Below are 19,546 nucleotides of genomic sequence, written 5' to 3' on the forward strand. Positions count from 1 at the left end.
TCTCTCCTCTCTAAAAAAAAAAAAAAAAAAAAAACAAGAGAGAGAGAGAGAGAGAGAGAGGGAGAAAATCTGTACTTTGAACATCTTCAACAGCGACGATCATCAAGTGCACGCGATTCGATGGGATTGGACCAGACTACTGGCTGAGACTCGGTGAATTTCGCGAAAACAAGTTTCGTTTCGCAGTGGATGAAGAAATGAAGTAATAAAAATTGGGGAGATGATGTTGTTAAACGTGAGCTACAACAGGCGTCCGGGCACGTTGCCAGTCAAAGGTACGATATCTCTTTATTCTTTATTTGTCTCTTCTTATCCAAATAGATATGATGGTTTCAGTTGCATTTAATATTAATAACGTCGAACTCTTAGTTTGTAGTTCATTTTGAAATTTCGTCGAATCATCGAGGAGAAGTAGCGACATCGTTGCGAAATGTATTGTTCCACGAGCACTAGTTAATGATTCAGTTATGGTAAATAATCGAACCTCATAAAACTCACGTTAATTTTTTTGCTGTAACGAACATTCGACATGCAACATGTCGAGAATTTCTGTTCACACCTGCCTTCGGGAATTTCTAATAGATTATTAGACGGAACGGCCACCCACGGTTCGAGAAACGAGCGTGAAATTTTGCGTTTGCAAGAAATACGCGTTGCATCACGCGGGAAATCTCGAGGAGGAAAACGATGTTTACGTGTTTACTGTCACATTTTTTTTCTTTCATCGATCGCGATTAAAGCAACTGATACAAAAGCATACAAAAGAATCTAGGAGCAGCAAATCATAGATATGCTTGTGTATGGCGTGTAATAACACTAATCGCGAATAAACGATTGAAACGTTTTGTCTTACAAACTTTCGTTACTGAAATCTGCAAAATGCAATATATGTTCCTTTAAAATTACATGTATGTTCCTTCTTATCGCTAAGTAAGAAATTCTAAAAATACGAAATCAACGACTCATAATTTCATCACTCGCGTTTGACGAAATTTTCGAGTCACTTTCCCTCAGATAATTATTACCGAGCGACACGAAACGAAATACGAAATACGCATTCTGTAACCATCAACGAGATTGTGCATACGTTTAAACGAAATACACACATGTCGCAGAGTCACAACGAACAATGACAGAGACAATGCTCCATTACGGGAGCGAATCGCGAATGTGAATCGAATTAGCCGTGTTAATGTCGCGATAATCGGGGGGGGAAAAAAATAAGAGAATACGCGTGCTGCACGTGGCTCGCGACTCAATGAAGAAGAAAAACAAAAAAAAAAAAAAAAAAGAGCGCAATGGTGTTCGTGTGAGCAGAGGCATTGAGGAAGGCAAGAAGAGAGGCATAAAGAACATTCTCGCTAACAGAGGCATAAGCATCCCTTCTTCTTCTCAATGCAATCGTTTCATACTGCATACGTGTACACACAGCTGCACACTGAACTAGGTTACTACAACCGAATCGCGTTTCTTTAAACGCGAGACTATTTCGTTCCCTCTCGTCGCGAGATCGAACGTGCTTTTCGAGTACGCCAACATTCAATTGCCAATAACGGGGCGGGGGGAGGGAGACATTTTTCTACGATACATCTACAATTAGCTCTTATCGAGAACAAAGAGCTAATTGTTTTTGCTAAATGTATTATTTGTGTTCTCCTCGCATGGCCAGGGCAAACGACGAGCACGAAGGATATTGAGATTAAACATTGTTAAGTATCTCTCTTCTTGTTCCTTTTCATGGTTTATCTATCTGCTCGATACTTTCATTCTGAATCGTCGTTTTCATCGTATCGTTCAGCTACTAGATCAACAAGCTTTCTAATACGATGTCTATCGCAAGGGAAGATAAAGATATTGGAAATCGCTGTGATAATATATCGTGACGATACACACGCACACACGCGCGCGCGCCTTCACAAGTTGTTTTATCGGTACAAAATATATGTTACTCGTCACGATTTCGAAGTAAACGAACCTTATTCGGATACACAAACGTATCTTTAATCGTTATTTATGTACACAGAAATCGTACGATGGAGAGATTCCCGCGAAAAAAAAGAAAAAAAAAAAAAAAAAAAAGAAACGTTTCGGAAGAATTTCCCGTGCAAATCAAACGTGCAATCAAAATAATTCTACGAACAAGGGAAATTTCACAATCGAAGGTGATCGAGGAACAAATTGTTCCCTTTTTCTTTTTTTTTTTTAGGTCTGCTATGGATCGGTCTACTAACGTTGACGATCTCACGGAGCCAGGCATCGACCGACATCAACTGCTGTTCGGATGGTTTTATATGGTTGACCACGCTGAACTGTTCCGATGGTAGTTCGATTAAGCTCACATGCTCGTCCGGTTGGTATCTGATCGACCCCGAGGTAGACCCCGAGGACAAATTCCTCGTGATGCAGGAACACGAGAAAACATGGCTACAACTGTCGGACACGAATCCCATAAATATAACGGCGGATAGGTAAACGACATTATTCCCAATGTACTTTCTAATTACTCAACTGGAATTTTCGTTGAATCGCAGAGGACCGTGACGTGTATCCGTTCATTTAAATTTTAAAATTTTGTGTTTAAATTTTGAACTGCTACGAAATTTTAAACGCTTCAAACCGAGGATGCTTATCACGTGAAACACGCAGAATGAAATCAAACGATAAATGTAAATCGTACCTAAATATAAATCTCGTGGAAAAATATATATATATATATTTTATATATTTATAATTATACTTTTAAAGTTACTTATAATTATACTTATGATTATAATTATACTTTATAATTATATTATAATTATAATTATACTTATAGTTATACTTTATAATTATATTATATATATTTATAATTACATTTTATATATATATATATATATATATATATATATATATAATGTTCTCCATTGAGAAATTTTATCTTCTATCCTAGCTTTGGAATATAAAAAAAAAAAAGAATGCAAATATGTTGACCTGCTGACAGATTTTGCGTGGCAAAGCGGGAAACGGGTTCGCAAGTCGCTCTGTTATGCTTCGATGAATACAGCGCGTACAATGGTACGTGGAAGAACATATTGTTCTGCGCCCTCAGTATCATATCGGCTATATTCTTGATCGCCACGCTGGCTATCTACATTTTACTGCCAGAATTAAGGGAGGTTCAAGATAAAGCGATGATGGCCGTAGTCACGTCATTGGCAGTCAGTTACATCATCCTTTCCATTCAGATTTTGAGGCCATCAAACGAGGAAGACTATCACATATGCGTCTTTCTAGGTACTGGAGATGCTAGCGAACGTGATTTTGTTTGTATTCACGCTTACGCCACGGGATCTTCGAAATTAATCGTTCGTTTATTCTTCCAGGATTCGTTTTATATCTCGGCTTTATGTCTGTTTTCTTCTGGCTAAACATCGTCTCGTTCAACGTGTGGAGAACAGTTTGGTAAGTCAATAAAACCTAACGCCTAAAGCCGCCGACGAGCCCCATTCATATTCGTATTGATTGTTCGTTATCTTTCGAAGGTTTCAAGATTTCATAATTAAAGATAAGTCACTTTTCATCGTCTACTCTATTATCGGTTGGGGTGGACCGTTGTGCTTCCTGATTGCGACACTGGTCACTCACCACGCAAATGGGGAACACCTGAAGCCCGGTTTCGGAGAGCAAAGCTGTTGGTTCAGCGGTATTTTTAAAAAGCTTAACGATCCTTTAATGACATTTGTCGTTGTCCTGTTTAACGACTTGTCGTCTATGTTGTTACAGGCCACGATCAAACGTGGGCGTATTTTTACGGGCCAATCGCTATTTTATTGGCGTTGAACGTTATCTACCTTGGTTTAACTGGCTGGCGATTGTGGCATCAGTATCGCGACTACAACGGAAGCAAATTACGAGCGCTACGTTTTAAATGCCTGCTTTACGTCAAACTGATATTCGTCATGGGGGTGACATGGATCTTCGAGGTGCTCTCGTATGCCGATCATACCAAACACGATTTCTGGTAATTTCCATCTGTCTCCCTCCCCCGAAACGAAATGTGAATCACAACCGTCGAGGTTGTTCACTTTCAGCTTTTAATTGCTAAAAATTACCAGTCAACGCATCAACGCTCGATTACATAATTTTGACTTTCGACTGCAATTTAGGATGCCGATGGACATACTGAACGCGCTGCAAGGTTTCATAATATTCCTTCTGTTAGTCGCGATGCGAAAGCGAGTCAGGAAGCTGCTGGCGAAGAAGAAACCTTGTGGAATTAACTTCCCAAAGTCTTGGACGGTCTACGAGGACGAAGAGTGCGAGGAGGTGCTACCCGAAGAAGTCGAATTATCGCAACATGACTAGTGTGTTTACGAGAACAATTCTTTTCTTCCCCCTCCTCTCCATTGTGGTTAATACCAGACGTAATGGGACGTATAATTTCTTATCATGTATCTATACACGTTCGATTAGTCGAAGGTAATCGCGGGTAATGACAACGAGACAAAGAATTATTATTCCTATATTTAAGCAACAGAATCGTACAAAAACCGCGTAGAATTTAATACTCTATAACGAATGCGTGAGATATACGTTTATAATTGATTAAGAATCTCTAGAAATGTTGTCTTGTCAGCGAACAGGTATCGCGTTAATTGCAACGTCGTAATTACTATACTACCGATTGATTGCGATTTTTACCGATCTGTAGATTAGCTAAAGGAACTCATCGGCATTGCACGTCACGTTTTCGCTTGCGTGAAAAAACACCTAACAATTCATCATGGTAATTTTTATATTAAGGATTTTGTCCATTGAGGATAAAATCCTTAATATCCTCCCGGAGAACGTTCGGTATCAAACTTTCTTATTCTAGTCGACTGACGCGGCACTTCCGAGATGACGATTCACTTTAAATTACGTGTACTTCTGACGTCTTTAAGCCATTAAAAACTTGTTACTTGATATCGCATCGTGAACGTTAGAACCACGTATATCGGAACATTAGAGATATTTATTATTCGTCTTCCCCTTATTTGGAACTGGCAGGATATCTTTCAGCATCTTAGCGAACAAAATCGAAGTATCTTCTAGTTAAAATAAACGTAAGGAAAAAGAGAATTAATAGGAACGAAGAAGTCAATTAAGTATAAATTAAGCGCCACTGGCATGAAAAATCTTGCCAATTTTAATATTAATTTGCACGAATTCCATATTTTTTTCTATATTTACGTAGAATTAAAAATTAAATCCATTTCGCACAAAAGTAAAAGTCGTTGCGCCAATCGAATTTTCAAAAGAAAAACAAAAATTTATTTTTTAACAAAGAAAAAAAGATCAGAGAGAAATCTACGGTGTGTGAAATGATACAGTGTAGAAACTAGATCATCGTTGCGCTGCGCCGCATTGAAACGATCGTATTCTTCGTTGCGTGAAACTATTAGGATGATTAAACAAAGCAATGTGCGCGAGTAATCAAGTAGTCTGTTGTGCGAAGACGCGATAAACGAGGATGGTGCAAAAGAACAACGAGGTATATTGAGTGGTTACCCACATTACTATGAGTAATGCTCTACTATCGACGATGCCAAGATAAGAATTGCATTTGCATTGCGTGACACACAAACGCACACACATACAATATGACGTTTTGCACGCGAACAGATCAATATTTTAGTAAAGCAAAGGTGCTCCAACGAGAAAGAAATGTGAGTTTTTTTATGCCTCAGCGATAGCACAAGACGATTCTTTGAACTTTAAGTTCGGATTACGGGCAACTTTAGAATACTTTTTTTATTCCTTAATTTATGTAGGGTACAATACAATAGAATAGTTTAGAGTCTAACTCGAGTGAGCATTGTCCGCTTTCAATTTTTTTTTTTTTTAAACTCGTTTTACAGCTTGTACATTGAACAAGTGTGATAAATTGCTTCGTAAAAAATAAACGTGTTAAATGATAAAGCAAGTTATATCGTTATCATCGAATAAACACATTATTGTGATGATATGTGGCATGTGATCAATTGCTCACGTCGAAGAAAATTTCTTGTTTCAATCTCGCTTGTACATAAATTGAATCGATCGAAATAAAAAAAAAAACATATCTCCTTTAGTTGACCGCTTCTTTGCGATGCTAAATGATAAAAACCTAAAATTTTACAAATTTTCGACTGCAACTCCCTGTAAACGAGACTTGAACCAATCAAAAACTAAAATACAAAACTAAGAAATGCTTGATAGTTTCAAGGACGGAACGATTGTGCAATATAGCTGAGACACGTGTGCGTGAAGCACAAGTCTAGATCTCGTGTGACACTCGTAAACATTGCAATTATTACGTATGCTCGGTTCACACGATATATATATCGAATAGTCGAGCCTCATCTCATGTAGGAATCGTTGAAAGAATCGCGAGTTACTAAATAGCAAAGCGTCAACTAATTGTGCACGATTGCATGAATGTGGATAGGCGCGTTACGAACGACTATATTACGCGCGTGTGCTGGGGCGTGGAGTCAGTAATCAGAGAACCGTCGCACAAATTGAATTAACGCGAAAATACGAGTAAAATATGAGAGGAGACAGCGAAGCCAAAGTGCAAAGTGAACGAGAAAGGTAAAGATGAGTAGCGGGGAGAGGGAAGGGGAGAGCGAGATGAGACAGCCACGGGGAAGGGAGAAAGAGAAAAAGAGAGTAAGCAAGCCAGCGTGCGAGCAAACGAACGAAGGAGAGAGAGAGAGAGAGAGAGAGAGAGGTAGTGCGAGAGAATGGGAATGGATGCGACGCGATGGCGGCGGGTATGGCAGGGGTAGATCTCGCTAGGCGGGTAACCACCGCGGGCGGCATTGTCAGGTATGGCGATGAACACACGAGAAGTCCGTCATCGTTGCGTTACGATGCGAACGAGTGAGTAACAACGCTACGCGGCCAGGTAATATCGAGGCAGCCCTCGAAGAGATCGATTTAAGAGCCAAACCGAAAGGCTGAAAGTTAGCTAACGAACGAACAAAGAGGAACCAATGCACGAGAAACAAAGGTACGAGAGTAGGAACTGCAGTGCCGATTCGATGACATGTATTATCTCGCGAGTGCGTTGCTTATCGTTATCGGTACATTGGGGACAAATTGTCCCCTTCCCGCGAGCACAGACGACAGAGCGAGTTTAATCAGCGTGGCGAAGTGTTGCGAGCAGAACGAGCTTCTTGTCGACGACACGTGCACGCCATTGACGGAAACGAACGAGACGGAGTGGAAGCCGGAATTTGTGGAGGAAAAGGTCAACGGTATATCAAGGAACAGGCCGGTACAACCGAGTTATCAATTGAAGATCGGAAGGCCGAAATGTCAATCCAACGAGCATCAATGGAACGTGTATCATTATCGATCCGGCGAGGATCGTCTCGCGATATTGACAACTGGCGTGTTACGGCACTACACCACCGACTTGACGAAGGGAAGCCAGGAGTACAATGGTATATTTAAATTCGACGATGCCGATTCGATGGACGAGGATGATCTCGACACGATTTCTATTCATTACGACTACCCATTCGGACATTACTGCGCTGACAAAGCGATTTTGAGCAGAGATCGACTGGTAGCGACATACGCGATGATCTGCGTACCCGACGTGGTTGTCAAATGGTCCGACACGAATTATTTGATGAAACACGCGATCGATCCTACCTTCCACGCAATATCAATAGCCAGTTACCTGGTTGTCGCGGTTGTCTATTTCGTTCTACCGCAGCTGCGTGATCTTGTGGGAAATATGATAACTAGCATGACTCTGTGCCTTATAGCCGGTCAATCTGCGTCTACGGTCAGGATCTTTACGGAATTCGGCAATCACGTCAGTTTTATGATTGCCGGTACGAAATACGTATGAAATATAAAAATACAAACATTTCAATTGCATTTAAAATACTTCCAATTGAAAAAAATATTTAGTTTCTTATAGAAATATACCTATTTTCCTTTTCTTTTTTCAGATACCGTCATGTACGTCTCCTTGTTAGCTGCATTTTTCTGGCTGAATGCCTTGGGTTATTACGTGTGGAACACGTTTCGTTCGCGAAATGTATTTCTAAGAGTAACCGACGGGAGGAAATATTGTTACTATTCTACGTACGTTTGGGGTTCGACGATTTGCATAGCGGGTACTGCGATTTTTGCACATTTTGCTTTAGAGACTAACAAGCCTGTCGTTGGCGGAATGATATATCCACCTCAGGAAACGATCGGTTGGCTAGGCATTTCCGTGCTATTTACGTCGATCGCATTTACAATAATGATCGACTTATGCTTTGCGCTAACAACCGCCAACAGGATTAAACGAATGAGCACATACGGTCGAATTCATCATAAAATGAAATACAGCTTTAGGATGTTTGTTTTCTTGTTTACGATAATGAGTATCGGTTGGCTGTCACTTTTGCTATCGCAACTGAATTACAAGACATTAGAGTACTGTCATGTCGTCATTAATTTACTGCAAGCGATTCTAATACTTTATGTTTGCGTATTTGGACAGAGAAGAGTTACATTTTTGCTTGGTAAAACGTGCAACTGCTGTAATTCAGGGGAAAACATTGAGGGTCTTGACTGGGGCGAAGAAATGACTGCTATCAACGCGGGATATTAAAGAATTATTAAATCGTACAGCTCACTATGAAATTCAATCTCACAAGATAATTGAAGTTAATTTATTGTATTTTGCACATTTGACTGAACATATCAAATGAGGAACACATTTGATTGAACATATTGAGTGAGAAGCACATTTATAACAATGCTTTATCACAAATATATGACAAGGAATATTGGATTATGTTAATAAATGCACGATTTATCAAGGCAAAAATATAATGTCCTCATAAATAGCAAGTTAACACATTGTATATAATGATATCTACAAAAATTCTTAAAATTAACAAAATTATTCGTTTTAGGAAAATATAACATACATATCATTGTTGATAATTTCATTACTCTTATCATACAAATCTAAATTCATCAATACTAATTGTATATTTAGCTATTTTGAAACATTTTTTAAGTGCCTTGAAAGAGAACTTTTTATGCCTTACAAAAATGTGCACTTATCTGTACATATCTATACAAAATATTCAATTAATTTATCGCAATGAATATAGACAACCATAAATATTATCATTACAACTATCATTTTTTTATAAAAATATTTTGTTTTAAGGAATCTTTTACTTCTAAGAATTTTTTACTTTTAATTAAAATATAATATTTATATTTGTATAAACACGACTTTTGTAAATGGTGTACCATTTTTATAAAACAAATATATGTTTTTAAACATATTACATTTTCCTATTTGATTAAAAAATTTTAAGAAAAAAGACTCACCTGGCCAAATAATTCACCTTCCGGGCGATGTAATAAATTGGATAGCTGGCACCTTACTACCAAATGACAATCGTCCATAACTGTATTGAAAAACCGTCTAGTTGGTAATAGAGCTTCTAAATCTATTACCAGCTCGAGAAATCTCTCGCAATATCGTACCTTATCTGATAAAAGTGGTCCTATTGAAAAATACTAAGTTATAATATTATGCTGTAAAAATATTTTCGAGCCATACAAAATAGTCTAGATTTTTATTTTAATTTACCTTCTTCTGATATTGTTTCCAATATTGTCATAAATTTTATCATCAATTTGTGTAAAAATTTACGTTCCCATTCTAACTTCTCTTTGTATTGAGGATTATCCTTTTTCCTTATGACTTTCCAGTACTTTCTCCACTTTGGATATTTTCTGAACTCCAATTCTCTACGACCTTGTTGCAGTGAAATCCACATAGATAATGACACAAGTCTTTTCACTTCTTCTCTAACCAGTAATACTTCCATGGAATTAAAACAATGATTTAAGAAAACAATCAATGCTGTTTGCTCCTTCAAATCAAAGTCCATTATACTCTCTTCAAGACATGCTTCCAAAACGTTTTGAAAGAACTCAGGAAAATGTTCAGGGCTTTTTTCAAATGCCTCCCAAACTTGAACCCTTTCTCGAAATTTCTCATTAACCATGACAACAATGGACATGGTGTGAGCACGAGTTGCAGTTTTTGCATTGTAATTCGGCCATAGGAAGTTTTCTAGGTATTGGCTGAATTCTAACATCATGATTCTTCGAATAGAGAATTTAGACGCGCATATTTCTTGGACATAAATATCTTCTACTATTTGAGAACTAAATGAAAGATGTGAATCCATTGTATGCGGCGCCCAATACTTATTTGCAAGCTGTAATTGTTTATTGTTTATTAAAATAGATGTGTAAACATATTTTTTTATAATAAAGAAATAATATGTATAATTCATATAATAAAATAGATTAGCAAATAAATACCTGTGTTATACGATCAGCATTTATCTGTTCCACTGTGGGAGCAGGATTATTGCTTTTAACTGTCATTCCGTTTTGATTTTCCATGTTGCACCGCTGTTACTCAACCGATGTTGAGGTTAAGATTAAGGTTAAAAATTAACCGACATTACTCATGGTAACAAGTAACATGTACATACATATATAATAAACTATACACGATCATATGTACCACTTTATTTCATTTTCTTTCTAAATAAATCTGTACTTATTACGATTATTCGGATTTATCAACAGCTAACATGCGTAATTTTACGCTACTAGTTTTTATATTTTCATAGAATACATTCTACGGTTGTTCATTGGCCGAGACAAAGCTCCAATCATTACTACTGATTAAAATTAAAGAACAAGTTCAAAAGTAGAAAGTCAAATGCGATTGGTATTTACATTTGCAATTGTTAAGTCCATCATTATTACAATATTATTTACAGTCATTAATAAATTAATAATTTTATAATTGTATATTAATGTAAAAGAAGTCAGTGAAGGTTAGTTCTGTTAGTTATGTTTCTTCTCTTTTTTACTCATCCTGTTATTCGTTTCACTATATTTTTCTTTCTCTATCTGATGAATGAACGGTCACTTCCTTGTGAAAGTCCAAGTTCAAACGACTATTGTGCTATGTGTAAGAGTATTTGTATAAAACATTTTTAAAATGCATTAAATAGATCTCATAATAGATCTCATCTCGTTAGATTTCTGTCACAAAATTTTTAAAAACGATTTATAACGACAACAACGATAACAAAGTTTGTATTAAAGAAATCATCATAATGTCAAGTTCTAGGAAAGTTAAAGCAAGACGTGATAGTGATTTAGTAGATATTAATCCCAAAAGAATGAAATTAGAAGACAAAGACAATGTAGAGAAAGAAAACGATAGTATAATTACAAGTGATGTATCACTTGAAAATGTTTCTCAACAATTGTTATCACTCGAACAGAATTTGGCTATTGAAGTTGGAAAAATTACATTCCGTTCACCGGTAGAATATGTTTATAATCCTCTTGAGTATGCATTTAATATACACACTATGTACGTAGAGAAGTATTGTAAGACTGTTAAGAAAATATTATTTCTTGGAATGAATCCTGGCCCTTGGGGTATGGTCCAAACTGGTGTTCCATTTGGAGAGATAAATATGGTTCGCGATTGGTTAAAAATTTCAGGACCAGTTGGAAAACCAGCCAAAGAACAACCAAGTAGGAAAGTAACTGGATTTCAATGTACCCGTAGTGAAGTCAGTGGGAAAAGATTATGGGGTCTCTTTCAAGAATTATGCAAAAGTCCTGAAAAATTGTTTAAGCACGCATATATACATAACTATTGTCCTATTGCGTTAATGAATAAAAAAGGCTGCAATATTACACCAGCAGAACTGAAGGCAGTTATATATTACCTATCTATTATTTATAATCATATTTATGTATATAAATCTCTTATTTGTTTTTCTTAGGCACCAGAGGTACAAACATTACATGCTGCTTGTGATAAGGCTTTGGCAAAAACTATCAGTATTTTAAAAGTTGAAATTGTGATTGGCATTGGCGGATACGCAGAAAAACGAGCGCAATTAGTAGTTCAGTCTTCAAAATTACCTGTGAAGGTAGTCAGTAAAATTTTATTTAAAATAAGTATTTAAAGTATATTTAACTTTATAATGTTTTTAGGTTTTATGCTTACCTCATCCAAGTCCACGTGCTGTGAATAATAAAAATTGGAGTGAGAAAGCAACACAAAAGTTGAGTGAGTTTGGATTACTTGAATGTTTTACAGTTTAAAATACCTTGACAAGAAAAATAGAAAAAATTTTATTCTTCATCAGTAGAAGTTATGTTACCTTACTGTAGAATTTATGTTATTTATATTACTTTGCAAATTCCTGTAGCTATTATTTTATAATCTACTGTATATGTGTGTGTGTGTTTGTATTTTTATAAAAATTTGTTAAGTTAAAGTTATTAGAACACAAAAAAAGTACAATGGATATTTTAAGTTGGATGGATGTTGCTTTACAAAAGGCAAATGAGTCATTAAAAGTTGGTGAAGTTCCAGTTGGGTGTTTATTTGTATACAACAGTAATGTCATTGCTGTAGGTAATAACACAGTTAATAAAACTCGCAATGCAACTCGACATGCAGAAATCAATTGTATAGATCAAGTTTTAGAATTTTGTAAGACAAAAAATTTGGACTACAAAAGTGTTTTTTATGATATTGATGTTATTGTTACTGTAGAACCATGTATAATGTGCATGTCTGCATTATGTCAATTGCAGGTACATAATGTTATATATGGTTGTAGGAATGATCGTTTTGGTGGATGTATTAGTGTTTTTGAAGTACCAAAACTTTATAATTCAAGAACAAAAATAGTAGGTGGTACCAGAGATAATGAAGCAATGATATTATTAAAAGAATTTTATAAAGGTACAAATCCAAATGCACCTGAATCAAAAATGAAAAAGAGTCGTAAAAAGAAAGAAACATAAATATTAAAAATATGAAAATTTAACAATTTTATTTTCTTATTTAACTAATAAATCAAAGAATAAATTTTAGTTTCTATTTTGATTTGATACAAAATATAATATGTCAGTAATCATACAGTTGGTAGGTTATTTTATATACATGCATCATATAAATTAATAAATTCTAAAAATATGTAGTTGTCAACACCATGAATGATCTAATTCACACTTGCCTTGGTACCATCTGACAAGTAACTGATTTTTTAATGTGTAATCTTTTAATATCATATCTTTTGTCTGAAAATAATAATAATTTAATTAATATTAAATAAAATGAATATTTAAAAGAAAACTTACTATAGAAGGTGGAAAGATTCTTTGAAAATCCATTTTATTCTGATGTTCTAAGTAACTTTGAGACAAAATCAGTTTAATTTCAGGTGTAAAACAAGGACTACATAGTTGACATTCTACACGAAAACAATCATTACATTTTATACAAAGTTCTGGCAAAACCATTATATTCTTGTCAGCTACTTCCATTTTTTCTTCCATTCTGTTCCTAAAAATATAAATATATTAATTGTAACAGTGCATACTTTGAATTTTTAGTTTAATTGTAATACAAAATTTAATAAGACCTTGGTTTTAAAGAATTTTTCCTCATTCTTTGTCCTATGCCAACTAAGGAAAATAAATTAAATATGACTTGTTCGTAAAGTAATTGGTTTGGAGGATAATGCGCTGAAGATAAATTTGGAGACATATTTGCTTCCATGGTGTAAATATTTAAATCTTCATCAAGAGCAAAATCAATTCTGATCAATTCGAAAAAATTTCTACCATTTCCAAAATGTTTTACAGCTTCTTTAATATAGTTCTCTTTTGACAAGGTAATCTCTCTTATTGCTTCGTATACACCATTCCAAACTTTTTTTGGATTTTTTCCTTGCGAACGTACATACGCGTCAAACGAATCTTTCATTGAAAATTTCAGTTTACTGTAATAGTGTTTCAAAGATGGAACATTCCAAATTGGCAAGTAATCATCGCCAACTACGTACTTGTCTAAAACTTCAGAATCAAATGGATAATATTTCACAGGACAAAATCTAAAGAGAACATCACCTTTGTACACATATACTCTAAGAGGATCGACGGATGTGATCACAGTGTATACACCAATATCAAATTTGTACCCATCTACAAGAAATGGTCGTTGTATAAATTCTTGTACAAAAGATCCAGTTCCTGTAATATTTATTTCGCTCACGTTTTTTATACTGATACCACGATGATCATTCGACTTTTGTACAAATATCTTCTCGGGATGTTGATTAGCATATAGCAAAAATGCGTTGTTTTGTTCTGGTATTTTAAATGCTGGTAAAATATAGCGGCCTTCCGTCGTTGATAAGTCTACCTTATTCGTGATATATCCGCAACCGGGAAAATGATTAATGCGCTGATAAGATTTCAATTTCTTTAAGGTAGAACTTAAAGTTCTAAATGGATAGTCATGCGCCCATAGTAAATCCCAATTGAATGCATCGTTGGTTTGTTTAAATCCCAAACGTTCCAATACGAGAAATACATGTTTTAAATATCCAGTGTCGTTGCTTCTCGCATATACTCGATATAGTGGATTCTTTTCTTCCATTTCTTCCATTCCTAATTGTACATTTACTAAGTTCTCTTGATAATATAAGAAGTATAAAAAAAAACAATATAAAATTATTGGAACTATTGCAGAATATAAGAACATCTTGAAAATTGTTTTCAGTTTTAAATTCATCATTTGAGTATATATTGTACGTTGATCAGCATTCTGTAAAAGTTTCTAAGCTGATTATTTCAATTTATTGAAATGATTGAAATAATCATGCAACTATCAATAAAGTTTACAAACCTGTTTATTAGACATAGTTAAACATATAATTTTAATATCATTTGTTAACAATAGCAGAAGAACATAGTATACTTGTGTTTACACCACTGTGTCGTAGTCCGATAAGTACCGTAATTTTCTCCGCTATACCACCTACTTCCTAATGAAAGCATAATTTCTTAAAACCGGTTTCTATACGTAAATTTCTATACGTGTTGTACTCTGTTTTTTTGAAATGTTTTATGTTTTGTAAATAATTTAAAATGAAATAAATCGTGAAAAAAAGCTATTTTTCAATAATAAAGGTTTTTCAGTTTAAAATTATAGTATTATCTTTCCCGAATTTGGTCAGTTAATGAGGCAAGATCTATGTGCGTAAAGAAAGTTGCCTCAACGTAAAGTAGATAGCGAGAGTTCGCAAGGCATTATTCTATTACCAAATTGTATATCTATTATCTATTATTAATATATATAGTATATATTTTCTATATAAATACAAAAGTGTATTATAATAAACAGTTTTTTTTAATATTATGAGATGTTTATATTGAGAAATTGTTTAAATATTGGCGGGAAAAGTTAGAGTACGCTAGTGTAGCATTGTAATGTAGTATTGTGCCCAAACGCATTTTTCAACATTTCTGTCGCTTCTTTTCGCTTCGCAAGTCGTCAAGTGCATTTCTGCAAAAAGAGAAATGGGTTTTCAAAATATTTGGTACTCACATCCACGAAAATATGGGCAAGGATCTAGATCCTGGTCAGTATTACTATATTTTATTATATTTTCGTCTATAAATTATCTATAAATAAATCTATAAATAAATTTATATCACAAAATAACAAAGAATGTATTTCACCGCGTGTCAACGTTATGTTTTCCAGAACATAAATATATTCTTTTAGTTTTTAGTATAAATTATTTAAAAGTATGAATTATTATATTGTCATTATAGGTCAAGAGATAAATTATTTTAATTAGAAAAACTGTTTTCTTCAGTTTTCAATTATAACCTCAATGTGTATACTATGCACGATACACATTGAGGTTATAATTTATTTATGTAAATAATCATGTTACATTACTTTACAGACTAGCATAATTTATTTATATGAGTAATCGTATTGTTACTTTATAGCCGCGCTTGTGCAAATAGACATGGATTGATTCGCAAATATGGTTTAAATATTTGTCGACAATGCTTTAGAGAATATGCTGCTGATATTGGTTTCAAGAAGGTATAAAATTTGAGTTATTTTTACAATATATTTACAAATATATTTCTAGTATATATAATTATTAAAATATTATTTCTAAATTTATCTTTTTTTCAATTTACAGCTGGATTAATGTGTGGCAACAATGTAATGGGCAACAATTTTTCAAAATTCCAAACACAAACATACATGAATGTAAAAATCAAGCAGCAATTCCCACATCAATCTTCATCGATATTTGAATTAGTTCGAAAATAACTAAATTATATTGTATTTAATACAACTATGAGATACAATAAAATGAATTTCTATTAAACGTATTTGTATCATTAATTTAAAAAATTGTAATTGTAAATGTAGGCACAGTTTTCCTAATACAATCCCATATAAATTTTCTTTTAGTTTTTTTTGCAAAATGTTACTTTTACCAATTATGCTCTTTTTTCCCTTTTTCCTTTCTTTCATTTCTAGTGATTTTGAAATGTATCCACAATATATTGGTAATAATTACTAATAAAATATAGTTTTTAGACAGTTTCGTTTCATTATAAAACATATTTAAACTCACCTGTTAAATGTGATGTATTTAATTAAGCATAAATATATGTTCAATCTACCTCAGAAATTAATATTTGAAAAAAATAGTTTTTTTTTTTATTTTATAATATATCAGAATTATAGATCAATCCTGTTTTCCCTAAATTTTAATCACGTGATTTGTGTACTTCCCCTGACTCGATTTGTTACATGAAGTGTAGATAATAGTATCTTAAAGTTAGCATTTTTAATAATTTTGACAAAGTTATTATTGGATAAATAGATTGTATATTGATATAAATGAAATAAATTATATTTGTATGCTTGTCTTAATAAATGTAAAAATATAATGTATTATTTCAATCCTTTGGCTCAGGTTAGTTTAATTGGACAATCTGCATCATACATTTGGGCATCAATTGCAACAGTAAGTTCAATAATAAAGATTTATAATGTTTTATTATGTTTGAACGTTAAATTAATGCCAGAATGATAATATTTTATTATTTTATAGATTTTGTTCAAATTTCAATATGTTGATAGAGGCTATCTATAATGGCAAAATTGTCTTAATAGAATGTATCGCAATCATAAATGCTTTTATTTGTAAGAAAATTTGTTAGAAAATATAAAATTTGAATTTAAATGTGTCCCTAAAACCAGCTAAATTCAACTCAAAATCTAATATAACCTAACGCAATCCGTAGTAATATTTTTTTATAGTAATTTATTAATAAAAAAATTGAATTTTAATTTTGCTTAGATCTAATTGATAAATTTAGATTTAATTTGTAGCTATAATTAGGACTGACTTAAATTTGAATTATATATCTAACCTTAAATTTTATATTTTACAATTACAATCAAATGTAGTTATAATTTCTTACAACACTTTTTTTTATGATATATACCTTCTTAAAGAGTACTTTTCAACATTAATATTTGAATAAAATCTGAGGGATCAATCAAATAAAGAAAGTAGTAAAATATTATTAACAGAGCTAAAACAATCAAATCACAAATTATAAATTATTATTTAATAAAAATATAAAAGAAATTAATGATATTCTAACATTTATAATGTACTTTTATTATAAAAATTTTTCGAATATTTCACATCATCATTTTTATACTACATTGTTTTTAAAATAATTTTAATAAATAAAAACTAACATGTAATGGAATTTTTCTTATATAATTAGAAATTCATATTATACATTATTATACGTTTTAATATTTACCATTTTATATACAAACTTATTTTTGTATTATCAACTTAATTTTTATATTTATATAAAAAATATTTTATTAAACAAAGAAAATTATTTTCAGGTACCAAGGCAATTAGGATTGACACCAAAAGCAGAATTACAAATGTCTCCTTTGTGGAAGTTAGCTGCAAATGCAGGTCCATTTGTTAAAATCGCTGCTTTGAATGGTGCTGCAGCAGTAATACTTGGAGCTTATGGTTCTCATAGTAAGATTTAAAAAATTGTTAATCTTTTTAATACAACATAAATATAATATTCTACAGTGCATAAAAAATTTTATGTTGTAATTAATTTAATGAAATATTTTTATTTATATTTAAAAAATATGTATACTTAAAAAAAATTTATATTTTTCAGTATAATATTTAGTATATACATGAAATAATTTAATTTCAGAATTGTTAGAAAAAGATCAAAAACAAGTATTTGAAACTGCAAGTCGTTATCATTTTATTCATACTTTAGCTATGTTAGGATTACCTTTTTGTAGAGCACGTTACTTGGTATGTTTAACTTTTTTAAAGTATTAATATCAGTTATGTATATTATTAAATTTATTATTATTGTATTGTTTAGGCTGCGACGTTTCTACTTTCTGGAATAGTACTGTTCTGTGGAACTTGTTATTATTCTGCATTTACTGGCGATAAAAAATATAATAAACTAACACCAATAGGTGGAATATGTTTCATAGTAGGATGGTTAAGCATGTGTATTTAAGATGTTAAAAAACATAAGAATATTATAATATATGTGAAGAAATTAATATAAATAAAACAAAATTTCTAACTATTTTATACAGAAAATAACTACTAACATTAATTTTACTTTGAAATAAATTATTTCTTTATAAATTAAAATCGTTTTTAATATTACGAGTGCTACTTACGAAATATTTTTGATTAAAAAAAATATTTCGCCGTAAAGCAACATTTGTATTTTTATTTATTGAAAACTACTAAAGAAATATAATGTGATTTAAATAAAAGTAAAACTTGTTTATATACTAACTAATTGATGTAAACATAATTTTTTTTATACTACTGAGGTTTAGATGAGATTATTTTATACTATTGTACATTTTATATTTCTACATTGTAGTTTGCATACTTTATGAATGATTCTGTATTATATATACGTAACCAGTTATAACTCGTTACTTGTATTAGAAATGTAATGTAAAAATATAACATGTTTTACCATAAATGTAAAAATTATGAAGCATAGGAATATCAGATTGTGATTAAATAAATTTTATAATTATAATGTTAGAAAAAAAATCACGAGACTGAAACAGAACTTGAAAGCAATTTTATTTCAAAAACTAAAACGACGATTATATGTAATACCAATCACTAACTCATTGATTAAATCAGGAGAGGCGAACTTAGCGGATCGGTTATGGCTAGTGCTCCTATTTTCTTGAGGGCGATCACTATCATTGCATCAATCTCTTCACTTTAGCTTTAGCTGCTAAAGAAAAAGATGGGGAAAGCAGCTTGTATGGTTCGTTGCGACGGAAAAGAATGCACAGAGTGGCAACTAATTTTTTTGATAAGGAAATCGGTAGACTGAGGGAGTAGGATATCATACGACCCGCGGCGGGGAAGAAGTTCGCCACTCCTGGATTAAGTCCTATTATTCATGTATATAAAAATAAAAATCAAAAAGTGATGTATATATATATTGATCATTTTAAGCAATGGTACACAATATAAATGTAAAACAAATAATAGCTTATTATATTTTTTTTCTA

General features: G+C 32.7%; 8 protein-coding genes across 12 annotated transcripts in view; 6 read left to right on the forward strand and 2 right to left on the reverse strand.

Moving 5' to 3' along the window:
• Positions 1-10,711, reverse strand: part of LOC122528331 (RNA helicase aquarius) — a 17,777-nt gene extending 7,066 nt beyond the window's left edge. The window contains exons 1-3 of the mRNA XM_043653343.1: positions 10,369-10,711; positions 9,626-10,262; positions 9,361-9,539 (exon numbers count right to left, since the gene is read on the reverse strand). Coding sequence (XP_043509278.1) covers positions 9,361-9,539; positions 9,626-10,262; positions 10,369-10,452 — 900 coding nt within the window. The 5' untranslated portion in view covers positions 10,453-10,711. The remainder of the gene's footprint in view (positions 1-9,360; positions 9,540-9,625; positions 10,263-10,368) is intronic.
• On the forward strand, positions 18-5,987 carry LOC122528335 (probable G-protein coupled receptor Mth-like 1). The gene is made up of 7 exons (XM_043653350.1): positions 18-275; positions 2,207-2,468; positions 2,981-3,273; positions 3,363-3,441; positions 3,522-3,682; positions 3,763-4,000; positions 4,146-5,987. Exons 1-7 carry the CDS (start codon positions 221-223, stop codon positions 4,342-4,344), a joined length of 1,287 nt encoding a protein of 428 aa, XP_043509285.1. The 5' UTR covers positions 18-220; the 3' UTR covers positions 4,345-5,987.
• LOC122528334 (probable G-protein coupled receptor Mth-like 5) lies at positions 6,602-8,655 on the forward strand. Its single transcript, XM_043653349.1, has 2 exons — positions 6,602-7,850; positions 7,971-8,655. The coding sequence occupies exons 1-2, from the start codon at positions 7,052-7,054 to the stop codon at positions 8,621-8,623; spliced, it is 1,452 nt and encodes a 483-aa protein (XP_043509284.1). The 5' UTR covers positions 6,602-7,051; the 3' UTR covers positions 8,624-8,655.
• Positions 10,712-11,038: 327 nt separating the features above from the next.
• On the forward strand, positions 11,039-15,138 carry LOC122528337 (single-strand selective monofunctional uracil DNA glycosylase). 2 transcript variants are annotated; one of them, XM_043653354.1, is made up of 4 exons: positions 11,039-11,792; positions 11,865-12,014; positions 12,079-12,154; positions 15,095-15,138. In XM_043653354.1, the coding sequence occupies exons 1-4, from the start codon at positions 11,181-11,183 to the stop codon at positions 15,121-15,123; spliced, it is 867 nt and encodes a 288-aa protein (XP_043509289.1). In that variant the 5' UTR covers positions 11,039-11,180; the 3' UTR covers positions 15,124-15,138. The 2 variants fall into 2 exon arrangements, with proteins under 2 accessions (XP_043509289.1, XP_043509288.1); XM_043653353.1 differs by lacking the exon at positions 15,095-15,138 and having other exon boundaries at positions 12,079-12,538.
• Positions 12,391-12,915, forward strand: LOC122528341 (tRNA-specific adenosine deaminase 2). The gene has a single exon (XM_043653362.1). It carries the CDS (start codon positions 12,391-12,393, stop codon positions 12,898-12,900), a length of 510 nt encoding a protein of 169 aa, XP_043509297.1. The 3' UTR covers positions 12,901-12,915.
• On the reverse strand, positions 12,961-15,085 carry LOC122528333 (probable tubulin polyglutamylase ttll-15). 3 transcript variants are annotated; one of them, XM_043653346.1, is made up of 4 exons: positions 14,789-15,085; positions 13,521-14,719; positions 13,237-13,441; positions 12,961-13,176 (listed from the first exon to the last, which is right to left on the reverse strand). In XM_043653346.1, exons 1-4 carry the CDS (start codon positions 14,801-14,803, stop codon positions 13,081-13,083), a joined length of 1,515 nt encoding a protein of 504 aa, XP_043509281.1. In that variant the 5' UTR covers positions 14,804-15,085; the 3' UTR covers positions 12,961-13,080. The 3 variants fall into 3 exon arrangements, with proteins under 3 accessions (XP_043509281.1, XP_043509282.1, XP_043509283.1); XM_043653347.1 differs by having other exon boundaries at positions 13,521-14,707; positions 14,789-15,083; XM_043653348.1 differs by having other exon boundaries at positions 13,521-14,550; positions 14,789-15,081.
• Positions 15,139-15,361: 223 nt separating the features above from the next.
• On the forward strand, positions 15,362-16,298 carry LOC122528344 (40S ribosomal protein S29). 2 transcript variants are annotated; one of them, XM_043653367.1, is made up of 3 exons: positions 15,362-15,524; positions 15,904-16,003; positions 16,107-16,298. In XM_043653367.1, the coding sequence occupies exons 1-3, from the start codon at positions 15,463-15,465 to the stop codon at positions 16,113-16,115; spliced, it is 171 nt and encodes a 56-aa protein (XP_043509302.1). In that variant the 5' UTR covers positions 15,362-15,462; the 3' UTR covers positions 16,116-16,298. The 2 variants fall into 2 exon arrangements, with proteins under 2 accessions (XP_043509302.1, XP_043509303.1); XM_043653368.1 differs by lacking the exon at positions 16,107-16,298 and having other exon boundaries at positions 15,904-16,009.
• A 386-nt stretch (positions 16,299-16,684) lies between these two features.
• Positions 16,685-18,591, forward strand: LOC122528342 (transmembrane protein 256 homolog). Its single transcript, XM_043653363.1, has 4 exons — positions 16,685-16,946; positions 17,852-17,996; positions 18,187-18,293; positions 18,367-18,591. The coding sequence occupies exons 1-4, from the start codon at positions 16,869-16,871 to the stop codon at positions 18,508-18,510; spliced, it is 474 nt and encodes a 157-aa protein (XP_043509298.1). The 5' UTR covers positions 16,685-16,868; the 3' UTR covers positions 18,511-18,591.
• The last annotated feature ends 955 nt before the right edge of the window (positions 18,592-19,546 follow it).

This window comes from Frieseomelitta varia, unplaced genomic scaffold (genome assembly GCF_011392965.1).
Source record: "Frieseomelitta varia isolate USP_RPSP 00005682 unplaced genomic scaffold, Fvar_1.2 scaffold_249, whole genome shotgun sequence".
NCBI lineage: Eukaryota > Metazoa > Arthropoda > Insecta > Hymenoptera > Apidae > Frieseomelitta > Frieseomelitta varia.

Excerpts from the sequence above, each read along its gene's own strand:
- LOC122528335 (XM_043653350.1), top strand. The coding sequence starts at position 221 with ATGATGTTGTTAAACGTGAGCTACAACAGGCGTCCGGGCACGTTGCCA. Across the intron at positions 2,469-2,980 it reads ATAAATATAACGGCGGATAG|ATTTTGCGTGGCAAAGCGGG; the intron begins GTAAACGACATT and ends ACCTGCTGACAG. Across the intron at positions 3,274-3,362 it reads TCACATATGCGTCTTTCTAG|GATTCGTTTTATATCTCGGC; the intron begins GTACTGGAGATG and ends TTATTCTTCCAG.
- LOC122528334 (XM_043653349.1), top strand. The coding sequence starts at position 7,052 with ATGTATTATCTCGCGAGTGCGTTGCTTATCGTTATCGGTACATTGGGG. Across the intron at positions 7,851-7,970 it reads CGTCAGTTTTATGATTGCCG|ATACCGTCATGTACGTCTCC; the intron begins GTACGAAATACG and ends TTCTTTTTTCAG.
- LOC122528337 (XM_043653353.1), top strand. The coding sequence starts at position 11,181 with ATGTCAAGTTCTAGGAAAGTTAAAGCAAGACGTGATAGTGATTTAGTA. Across the intron at positions 11,793-11,864 it reads TTACACCAGCAGAACTGAAG|GCACCAGAGGTACAAACATT; the intron begins GCAGTTATATAT and ends TGTTTTTCTTAG. Across the intron at positions 12,015-12,078 it reads CTTCAAAATTACCTGTGAAG|GTTTTATGCTTACCTCATCC; the intron begins GTAGTCAGTAAA and ends TAATGTTTTTAG.
- LOC122528341 (XM_043653362.1), top strand. The coding sequence starts at position 12,391 with ATGGATATTTTAAGTTGGATGGATGTTGCTTTACAAAAGGCAAATGAG.
- LOC122528333 (XM_043653346.1), bottom strand. Across the intron at positions 13,442-13,520 it reads AAAAATTCTTTAAAACCAAG|GAACAGAATGGAAGAAAAAA; the intron begins GTCTTATTAAAT and ends TTATATTTTTAG. Across the intron at positions 13,177-13,236 it reads GAATCTTTCCACCTTCTATA|ACAAAAGATATGATATTAAA; the intron begins GTAAGTTTTCTT and ends TATTATTTTCAG.
- LOC122528344 (XM_043653367.1), top strand. The coding sequence starts at position 15,463 with ATGGGTTTTCAAAATATTTGGTACTCACATCCACGAAAATATGGGCAA. Across the intron at positions 15,525-15,903 it reads GGGCAAGGATCTAGATCCTG|CCGCGCTTGTGCAAATAGAC; the intron begins GTCAGTATTACT and ends GTTACTTTATAG.
- LOC122528342 (XM_043653363.1), top strand. The coding sequence starts at position 16,869 with ATGTATTATTTCAATCCTTTGGCTCAGGTTAGTTTAATTGGACAATCT. Across the intron at positions 17,997-18,186 it reads TGGAGCTTATGGTTCTCATA|AATTGTTAGAAAAAGATCAA; the intron begins GTAAGATTTAAA and ends ATTTAATTTCAG. Across the intron at positions 18,294-18,366 it reads TTTGTAGAGCACGTTACTTG|GCTGCGACGTTTCTACTTTC; the intron begins GTATGTTTAACT and ends TGTATTGTTTAG.